Source organism: Nothobranchius furzeri, chromosome 2, assembly GCF_043380555.1.
Source record: "Nothobranchius furzeri strain GRZ-AD chromosome 2, NfurGRZ-RIMD1, whole genome shotgun sequence".
Taxonomy (NCBI): Eukaryota; Metazoa; Chordata; class Actinopteri; order Cyprinodontiformes; family Nothobranchiidae; genus Nothobranchius; species Nothobranchius furzeri.
The window spans coordinates 89706968-89718019 of NC_091742.1; the positions used below are offsets into that span (position 1 = coordinate 89706968).

Consider the following 11052-nt stretch of genomic DNA (forward strand, 5'->3'; position numbering starts at 1 on the left):
TCTGCAGATGAGGATTGCTCAGCTGGAGCAGCAGATGAAGACCAGAGTGAGGACCGCACTCTGACTCTTTACGTTTAAGACCTGGAGAAGACTCACTGTAGTGTGTGAAGGGTGGAAAACACGACGTCTAACTGGTTAAACTGAGATCAGTTTTCTGAGATAAGCCAGATTCTTACTGGTGCTTTTATTCTTTAGCTCTTTTAGAGGATCTGAGGCACTGATGTTGTATTTTATACACAACAGATTCATCTGAAACTGGTATTTTAAAGTTAAAACTGATAAAAAAAAAACGGATTCAAAACATAAAACTCATGTTAAAGGGACACTTTGCAACTTTTCATATTTTTAAATCCTGTTTTTGAGCCAGTGTGTGCTAAAATGACCCCTTTACAGGGTTAATGAAAAGCCACCCAGTCCCTATCATCCCTGCGGCCAGAATATTCCACTTGCAACTTCAGACTGGTGGGCCGCTCTGTTTGGACTTACTTCACGCTGTTAAATCAAGGGGTTAAAAAGACGAATATACAGGGCAGGGGCGTGTCGAGGGAGTGGCCTGGGGTAGCACATGCCACCCTTGGAATCTGATTGGCCACCCCAGGTGCCACCACACTAATTTACCTTCAAACAGGCTTTTCATTGTCCACAAGGCTCGGGGGTAAAACAAAAGAAGCATAACCATTGGTGCCACCCATGCAAAAAGTTGTGCCTCACCTGGGCCACCCCATTTTTAAAGATCTGGACACGCCACTGGCACAGGGAGGAGATAGGTTCTACTTTCAGTTCTACAAATGGACACTAAGGGGTGCTAAAAGCAAGCTAAACTGCCTAGTTCCCCTTTTAAAACTCCCGAGTGGATCAGATGATTCTGAATACTTATGCAAAGCAGGATAATTACACAGTAGTCTGCTGCCCTCTAGTGGACAGACTCAAAAAGAGAATTTCTGATGCTTTTTTTATTCTGCTGCTCATTGAAAAACATTTAAGACATTAAAAATAAACAATGATAGAAAAAATGTTTTAACTTACTTTTAAACTAACTTTAACAGACAGATGGCATCTTTTTAGCTCCAATTTGAATCCTGATGTTCTGCTTTGGGAGTAAAAAGTTTAAACTGGGTAAGTATATGTGTTTATATCTGGGTCTGACCGCGGAAAGCAGTTTCTTTAAAATGCCGATATCTTAAATGTCAAAATAATGTAATTGCTGCTGTTATGTCAAAAATTCCCCACCAAGGGGCAATAAAGAGATTTTATAGTCAGAAAAATGAAACCAAATACGGGGAAGAAAAAGACACCAAGAGGAAAATGTTAAGATTTTATTTACAAAGTTAATTTTGTATGTTCAGAATGTATTTAACTTACTGAGTAGAAAAACAAGCCAACAAAAACAAACAACTTCGTCTAGTCACCGTGTGCGTTTGTGTTCCTGGACAAACACACAAGTTAACAAAAAAAAAAAAAAAACATCTGAAAAAATAATTTTAAAAAACTCTGCTGGCAAAAAACTGAACAAAAACAAGTTTGCCCTGAGCTGGAGCCATAGGGGAGGGGCTCTGGGAGGGGGCGGGGCTTCCAGACAACAAAAAGCAGGATCTCAGCATCCATGGATGGAGCCGCATCCAGTTTCTTCCAAAAAAAACAAACCAAAAAAAAAAAAAAAACTTTGTCATGTTAGATGCATTGAAAACAACGTAACGGGTTTGACAAATTCAGAAGAAGAAAAAAACAGATAACGTAAAAACCACCTGATGGATGCTCAGAACCGAGCTGCTTATGACTGGTTTTATCTACCCAAAACAAACGACGACATAGAGCTCACACGTGTAAAAATACTGTTAATATTTCATCAGGTAAAAATAGTTACAATTGTGTCTTGTTTATTTTCTAGCAGAAATTAAACATGTCAAAAATAGACAACCAAAAATCTTTGATGTCTGGAAGCTTTTTAGAAAACGACGACTGGTTTTATATTATTTGAACTAAACTTGAACATTTCATTCCTGAGTTTAAAAATGTGCTGTAAAAAACAAAACAGGAGTTTCCGATAAATAAGAAACTAAAGGTTATTTTGGTTTGAGGCGAGAAGCAGGCCTGGATCAGAAACGGGACGCAGCCCAAGATAAGGGGTGAGGGTAGAGGGGTTAGGGGGCAACGGTCGAGGTTAATCATCGTCCTCATCATCCTCATCATCATCGGGGTCTCTCTTCCTCTTCTCTCCTTTAGTCGGAGACGAGTCCTCGTCTGCAGAACAAACAGTCTCTAATCAGCTGATTAACTCGTATAAGATTCAGTCCTTAAGGAGAAACCCGGACAATAATTATGATTTTATGACGGTAAAAGTCCACCATCTGCTTTAATTTTCTGGGCTTTTAACCCTCTAGAGGCAGGCGTTGCAGATTTGCAACGTTAAAACCTACCTACCCGGTTACTCCACATGCGTATATCATGAGCATTTTTTAACTCAGAACTGAAGGACTTAGTTGTTCGTCCTTTTATCAAAACTTATTTTGACCCTGAGAGGGTTAAAGTATTTTCTATCATCTGGTTATAGCTGAAGACTCTGGGATCGACTATAAACCCTGTCCTTCATCAGAACAACTTCCCGTATTTTATCTTCGGTGTTTCTGCTTATTCAACCCCCAGAAATAAAAGAAGTGGTGCTCACCGTCTTCTTCCTCATCATCCTCATCATCATCGTCGCCCTCACTGTCCCCATCCTGCAGAAACAACATCAGAGGAAACATTTTATCGTGAAGACAAACGTTGCAGGTTAACTGGTGGCTCCTAGAATATCTGAAAAAATTAGGAGGCAGATCTTTTAGTTATCAGGCTCCCCTCTTGTGGAACCAGCTTCTAGCTTTACTACATGAGGCAGACACCTTGTCTACTTTTAGGACTATGCTAAAACTTTAAATGATAGGGCCTATGGTTAAATTCTGATGTTAGCCCTTGTTTGGATGAGTGTGGAGTAGAGAGGTGGAGTGTACAGCTGGTTAGGTTATCCTGAGTTATGCTGCTATAGGCTTACCCCTACTTCACACTGGAAGCAGTGTGAAGTAGCAGTTTACTTGCGACTTTTGCTGCAGTCTAGTACACACCGGGGGAGTATTGGCCGCGAAAACAGCTTCCTCACTTGACTCGCGAGACCACAACATCCTTCACCAAAAAGAAGGAAATCACGTTTGATGTTGCTGTTTGATGTAATATTTTGATGTTGTTCTTCTCCACTGCCAGGTTTAAAGCCACGAAAAACACACTGTTGCACTTCTGGGAGGATGCTGAGAGTAAATAAGCCGGTATTGATGTAATCTACATAGATATAAAATTGGATCGCTGCAATAGTCTTTTATTTTGAAAATTACTGGAGTTTTTACACTGAAACCATATACGATTTCATGTCTAGTCCTATGTTAACGGTGAAAATGTTTGTGTTCCAGGAGCGGGTTGTGGCAAAAACAGAACCCTATCGTTTTTTTAGCGGTGTAGCAAACGGTTTTTTGTGAAGTGCCTTGAAACGACTCTTGTAACGGTTTGGCGCTACATACATAAACTGAATCAGAGCTACAGAAAATGAAGAATCGGATTCTTATGTGGTTTGTGAACACACCATTAAGCTCACACTTACCTCGTCACCACTGTCTTCTTCTTCCTCATCTTCCTCCTCCAAGTCGTCCGACTCCCCCCCTGAGGAGAAACACCAATGTTACGCTTCTGAAAACAGTCTTACGCTCGCGTCCCTCTGAGCTCACATCTCACCTTCGCCATCCAGTTCATCAATGCTGTCTCCATCATCGTCAAAGTCGGACGCCTCACAGTTGTCGACGTCGTAGCCGTCCAGGTAGGTGAGCTGAGGGAGGAGCGTGAAGATGGAGTCCCTGTAGGCTCCCAGGTTGGTCACCTCACAGTTAAACAGGTCTAGACTCTTCAGCTGGGGCAGCTTTTTCTAGAGCAGAAAAGACTAATCTGGTCAGGAGACGAGGGACCAGATTCTGGACATAAACAAAGATCTTTAGATAATCTCCACCCACCAGTGGCTCCAGCGTGCTGAGGTCCTTAAACTTGTTGCCACTCAGGTTCAGGTGCGTCAGGTTGACCAGCCGCTCCGCCAGAACCTCCAGACCTCCAGATATCCTGTTGTCACTGAGCTCCAGCTGGACACAAACCAGAAGAGTACTCAGAACTCACATGTTCTGGTTAACTTTAGAACAGAAACCAAAAAGAACCAATTCAGCTCTACCTTTTTGAGTTTGTCCAACTTGGGGATGTCTGCGACACTGGTCAGACCCACGTTGGTGAGGCTGAGCAGCTCCAGGTTGGAGAACTCCTCTGTGATTCCTTCGATCTTCCCCTCATCAGAGCGACAGTTGTCCAGAACCAGCTCCTGGACCTGAGCAGAAGAATCCAGTGAGCAGCTACGTCGGATTATGTCAGCACTAGGTCTCAGTTTCTAAATGAAACCGAGTTTGCTCCTGTGACTAATGTATTTTATTGTGATTAATCTTTGACTAAACAGTAAAAACAGAGCTAATTTTGTTATGGCTGGAGTTTTCTAGATATTTGTTCGTGCGGGGACAGGACGGTCTGGAACTCCCTAGTTGGGATGCTGCCCCCACGACCCAGATAGACGAAAGAAGTTGAGACGAGATTTGTTCACGATTTTGAGTTTAAAAGTGACATTAATTTATGCAGTAATGCACCTTTAAAGTGTTTTTCCTCTACAAACATCTCAAAATATTAACCTGCCAGGGAAAATCGGGTGATAACTAATTTCTGAACCAGAAGAAATCAAAAACACATGTGGTGTTATTGGTAGTTTCTACGAAATGGTACGGGCCCAGTGAACCCACCCCCAACAGCTTTATATCGGAACGGTGCCGTTCGCGGCTGTTTGTAAACTACCCACCTGGGTCACGTGGGCAGCCTGATATCTATAAACTGACTCATGGCTGCCTCCCAGAATACGATAAAACTACCCAGAATAAGAATTTACAAATACTAGATGGGTTTACAATATAAATGAGGCAGGACCCCACCCCCCCCGTTTCGCTTTTTCAAAACAAGCTAGCAACAGCAGGCACACTTAGCACGCTGTGGAGGTAGGATCCAACTAATTTCTGGGAGGCCTTCGTATTAAAACAGTACAGATGCGGTTTCGCGTTGTAATTATTTTTTCACTAAGTTACATGATAAAAATGAAAGCTGAACTCTACAAAAATAACTTACCAGGTAAAATAAAATAAAAAAAAACAGAACTTAGTGTAATCAAATGATAGCACTAGCATTTCCTGCTAACTTTACAACAAGGATTCATGAAAACGAAACACCACTAAATGTAATACATGTTTATAGGAGTCTTTACATATTATATGAACTAACTATATGACTTTATTTCAAAAGTACGAACAGCAAACATTGCGCAGGGAACTTGAGCTTTGCAATGTTTTCATTCCAGGTATTAGTCAGGCCCAAGACAGCGGATATTAAGTGTTAGCTCTTCCTGAGTACAGCTCAAACTGATTTTTTGAGTTATTTACTTAAAAAATTGGAATAAAAATCCTGACTAAACAAAAATCATAGATGTGACTTCTGACCATTTACGACTAAGAATAAGTAAGCACAACGTAGTAAATAAGTAACTAGTAAACAACTTTGTAGTGATCAAAGAACAATAACTAAAGTGGCGTAAATATGAGTTCCATAAACTTCCATGAACACGCAGTTGACCTTTACTACAGGTGGTCTGGGAGTTTAGTTTTAACCAGCAAACAAACACGTTGGTACTTTAGCTGAGCTGCAGCCACCATGTGCTCACCACCACCCCTTCCTACCTTCGCCGGTCCAGTTTACGCCGCAGCAGTACCGAACCGGATTTCTCACCTCTGCTGGCGACCGGTGCCTCAGCTCTAAAGAGACCCTTTTCTTCATGTCCATGTTCTTCTAGTCTGCTCCTGAGATTGTCTCTGTGTGGTCTGAAAAACGTGTTTTCTCCCCAAGTCCTCTCTCCTACATCAACACGCGGACCGAACGTTAAGTTAATTAGCTTTAGCATAGACGACTTCCGGTTGAGACTACAAATATAAAACTCACACGCCCCTCAGTGGAAGAGCTTTGCTGTTAGGTTGCCATTTGTGTTCGTATTTTTTAAATTAAATTTCACTTAAATAAATACATGTACGATCATCGACTCTCTCATAGAGCTTAATACTTCAAATAAAATATGTTACTTTTAGATTTACATTTATTTTGAAAGGCAAATATGGAAAATACTTTTTCCGTGTCTTCTTGTCCAACTTGACACAAGCCACAGATCAACGTTACCGTAACGTCCGTGAAAGTGGGTCAAGTTGGCTGCTGCTTTTATATGCCCTCAGAAATGAAGCAATTTTCAATTTCTAATTGTAAAGGCTGCGTGTTAAACTCAAAATTTAAGTCATGTAATTTAACATAGACCACGCAGACAAAAATGGTTAATAAATTACTCCATTGTTAGTCCTCTGTGTTTCTTTTACTCAGAATTGAATGATTAAAAAGGTCTCAGTTTACCTAACATAAAAAAGTCTGTCTTTTTGATGGGACAGCACAAATTCCGAGGTTTTTGAAGACATCACGAATACAAATGTGGAGCAGTCTCCTCCCTTTCCGGTCGGCTCATGGGTCCCCGGAAGAACGAAAAAATGAATGCGAGTCAATGAGGCTAAAAGAGCTATTTTATAATCCGCTTTGCCTTACGCCCTGGATCGCACATATGTTGTACTGCAATTTAAATGAAAACTAATGATGGGTATTTCGACCATGCCTGTCACGTACATTGAGATTTATCAGTTTGTCAAAGTTCGTAAATAGCACTACTACAAACCAGACATCGGCACATCGCATAGATGACGTCACCACATACTTCTCTCCCCTAGTTTCTCTGCTACTTACCACATGGTCAGATTTACGGTGGTTCTTTCCTCAGGGTTTTCCTGGCTCAAACTGAGGCAGAGGTGGTAGCATCCTGACCATGCGCCAGCACATGCATACTCTGTGCATTTAACTGCCTCACTTTTTTAAAGGCAAAATATTATAAAAGGCTCAATAATATGCATTAGATTGGTGTTTAGTTCCCTTTTTCCCATCTGATACTTATAGTTTAAAATGTTTTTTAATATTTGACCTACATTTCAGTAACATTTTAGGTTTGCATTAACACTCATCTTAGTCAAAATAACACATAAACATATCCAGTAAAATATAATGCATTTCATCAACATGCATTTGTATTGGAAACGGTAATAACATTTAATTTGTGCTGCTAACAATGTAATGGTGGCATGTCTATTATGTTAGGGGGTTATATTTGGGTTAGGCACCCAAAATGCCTTGAAACGGCCCTGGGTGTGTGACTGACTTTTGAAGGTGATCTGAATTGTATCAGATGTATAAATATGACATGTGTATAACTTATTGTTTTATACAGGTAAAAACGTATAGTGGAGATAAATCTACCTACATTTGACTTTCAAGCTTTGTTTTCCTGTTTTTCTTTAACTATTTTCCTGTCCTGTCTGTCTCTCATCTTCCTGCATCTCCTCTAAACTCTCCAGAAAAACTGCTGCCTGGATTCTTACTTTTTCACCTCATCAGTTACTTTTGAGCAGATCAAAGGGATCTCCTGACCACAAAGCGGAGTGCGTGTTTCGAAGCTGCTTCAGTGAGGTGAAATCACTGCAGCAGGTGATGAGCAGAGCACGTCAGGAATGATTAAAAGACAGAGCACCAGAGGATTTAAATAGATATGAATGATCATCAAAATCAAATCAAATCAATCATATCAAATGATCATGTGTTAATAATAATGTTTTGTTGCGCCACCTTGAGAACGTAGTGCGCCAGACGCAGCGGGCGCACCAACGATCCGTGCTCTGCGTCCTCTCTGCTCCACAAATCCCGCTACGTTGAGAGTCCATCAGTATTTTAATATAGGCAGAAACTGGGTCTTTCCCTGACAGATATCTAGCCCCCCATAATTTGATCCCTGCTCCTGGACGCCGCCACGCAAATTTGAACGCAGAAAAAACCCAGTGTCCTCCTGAAGGAAGGATTTGAAGTTCGCTGAACTTACAGCCATCTTCCCTCAGTTTTTCTCCGTGTCTGGTTCGATGATGTCACTTTCATGAAGCACATTTGTAGTCCTGGACTTATTTTCACACAAAACCTAAAAGAACGGCCTTGTTCAAGATGAGCAGCGCCTCACCTGGAAAACAGACGAGAGCAGACACACACAGCAGTGGGAGTGGCTGGTGGGACAGATTTCCCTACATGTAGCTTGCGGGTGACGATGGCTGATGATATCGCGTTAGCCTTTATACTTGTTTAAAGAGGGAATGCACTCCATCAGAAAATGTAACTCCACAAACTAGTCAAGATTTGAAAAATGCCATGAAAGTGGGCGTTGCCAGGAGGCACAAAGTAGCATGGCCAAGTGTGGGGAATTTCCATCCTGGGAGGCAGGGGGACTGGGAGGAGACTGTACCTATGACATGAAATTGTTCCAGCCCCAGACAATCACAAGTTTAACATGCAGTGGCTGCTGTTCTGTCACAGGGGGCAGCACTCAGACGGTTTTAGACCTAGATTCTAGATTTAATCAAGTTTACACAAACATATCAAAAAATCCACAGATTGCTTTTGTAAAGACCCGATTATACAGTTAATTAGCAAAAAAATGTTATTTTTGGGTTTAGTTACTCTTTAATTTTCATTCTGGTGCCTGTTAGCAGCTGAAACACATCCTCACATGCTTGTGGATATCATATATTGTAGACATGTGCATATGAAGACATGACTGTAGTAATAAGTAAAGGTTAGCAGCTGTAGAGTTTTTAGTGTGCTATTAGGAAACGTGACAAAAGAAAACAAATCACATTTCTTTTCATGACCTATATAGTTGTCATCATCAACTTAACATGATTTACAGAATACATGTGACCAACTAAAATTTCACATTCTACCATCGGATGTTTGGATCAAAATGGGAACCAATAAGAGCTTAGATCAGGCGAGAGCCAGGCGTTTCCCGTCATGCCCTAGGTTTTGCAGCCGGTGGGGAGCAACTGCAGCGCTTTGCTCCAAAATCCGCTGCCACCTTGATCCCACGACATTATCATTGCCTACGTAGGCATGATGCCAGAGGAAGTCGGTGTTAAGTCAGACACAAATCTAACCGGCATGCACTAAGGGGTGCCATTTGTAAAGTCAAACAGTTAGCAAAATAAATATTTAACTAGAAATTAAATATTTAGCTTGCTAACTAAATATTTATTTGGAAACTTTAACATTTATAAATGTATGAATAACATGGTGAAAATATGACTTCGAAAAAGTGAACTCCCAATTTTTTCTCTTATGCTAAATAACCAAAAATAATGCTGTTAGATTATGACTGTTTGACTTTACAAATGGCACCCCGTCATGCACTGCGCGCCGATCACCGGTGATTGAATCTGCGCAGAACTGGCTCGTCTCGAACACGGCCCCGTTCGAAAAAGAAGCGCTTTCTTGGTATCAAAATGCGTCTTTAAAATTCACAGACATCTTATGTGAAATCCATGGCACATAACAAGCGGAAATAGAAAATAGTGGTTTTAGCCCTATTGACTCGCATTCATTTTTTGTTCTTCTGGGGCAGGGGTGGCGTTAGGCCCGGCTACTTGGGCTGAAGCCCCGGATGTTTCATGATAAGACCCGGATCTAAATCGCGGAAGTAACATGCAGTACCAAAGTCCAACAGAGAGGGAGCAGCTGGCAGTAGTTTGTATACAGCCTGCCTGAGCCTCCACCACTGAAGAAGAAGCCCTTCAGCAGCCGGCTTCTTCTACACTCTCTGCCTGAAACACACGAGTGAAGATGGACATAAGGACGTTTTTTAGACAAAAAGTACAACGACAGAACCCCAGCTTTGATGAGACTGGTGCTGACTCAGGTTTGTGAGTCTTATTTGAAAATATTTGTTGTGCTGCTGGTTTGCCTAAAGTTAGCTTACTATCAGGTAAAGTTGTTGGAGAAAGAAAGGGAATATTTACTATCATCTCACACTAAACACTAACAGGAACATTACTCTGCCCTGAAAATGCTGAATATGTAGCTTCAGATTAAAAATTATGTGGTACCAGACATATATATATATATATATATATATATATATATATATATATATATATATATATATATATATACATATACATATATATGATGTTGACTAGTACGTGTCACGTGTGTGCGTGCGTGCGCGTGTGTGTTAAGCCCCGGATCTTCTTCAGTCCTAAATCCGCCCCTGTTCTGGGGACCCATGGTCCAGAAGTAGAGGGGCGTGACTTAGGCTCCCCATGGAGTGAACATCCGATTGAAGACAGCAATGCTTCTTGGTGCCTCTAGCTGTGGCATGTTGACGTTAAATCAGTGGGTTATTTTTAACTGGAACCTGATAAATGCCTGTTTATAATACTAATAACAAAGCCGCTTCAGCTGTAATGATTTTTTTGAAGAAACCACAAAAAAGAAGAAAAAAGAAAACAAAACATTTTTTGGACAAACACTTTAAAAACGTTGTTTTATGTATCTATTTATACTATAAAATACAAACCATTCATCTGATTTACATTTAAAATGTTTTATACCGATTTGTCAATAAATCAAAAAAGAAAAATATCTTTTTTAGACTGAATCACATTTAAATGTCTTAACCTTAGTGGTAGAGTGTCCACTCAGGAACTGGGAGATCAGGGTTTAAATCTCATTCTGGTCATTCAAGAGACTTGAAAAATGGGGCCCAAAGCCTCCCTGATTGAAACTCAACTTTAAGGGGGGTTGGATTGTGGGGTTGTACCACCAAATAGCTCCAGAGTGCAGCTACAGCTGAAGCTCACCATCCCCCACAGAGAAGGGTCAAATGCGGAGATGTAATTTCACCAGTGTGTGATGATGACTATGGAACTTTATCACTGAACTGCTGAATATTTTCCAAAGTGTTGACATTTTTATTTATAACAAACATACTTGAGTGGTGCCCTC

The 11052-nt window shown here is 40.9% G+C and overlaps 2 protein-coding genes across 11 annotated transcripts in view; one reads left to right on the forward strand and one right to left on the reverse strand.

Annotated features, from left to right (window-relative positions):
* LOC107376773 (coronin-2A) overlaps window positions 1-3578 on the forward strand; it is a 29641-nt gene extending 26063 nt beyond the window's left edge. For all 10 annotated transcript variants that reach the window (XM_070548241.1, XM_070548240.1, XM_070548238.1 and 7 more), the window contains one exon: window positions 8-3578. In XM_070548241.1, coding sequence (XP_070404342.1) covers window positions 8-64 — 57 coding nt within the window. In that variant the 3' untranslated portion in view covers window positions 65-3578. The remainder of the gene's footprint in view (window positions 1-7) is intronic.
* On the reverse strand, window positions 1302-6031 carry LOC107376860 (acidic leucine-rich nuclear phosphoprotein 32 family member D). Its single transcript, XM_015946180.3, has 7 exons — window positions 5878-6031; window positions 4238-4387; window positions 4029-4151; window positions 3757-3943; window positions 3626-3684; window positions 2666-2717; window positions 1302-2241 (listed from the first exon to the last, which is right to left on the reverse strand). The coding sequence occupies exons 1-7, from the start codon at window positions 5929-5931 to the stop codon at window positions 2162-2164; spliced, it is 705 nt and encodes a 234-aa protein (XP_015801666.3). The 5' UTR covers window positions 5932-6031; the 3' UTR covers window positions 1302-2161.
* Between the last annotated feature and the right edge of the window lie 5021 nt (window positions 6032-11052).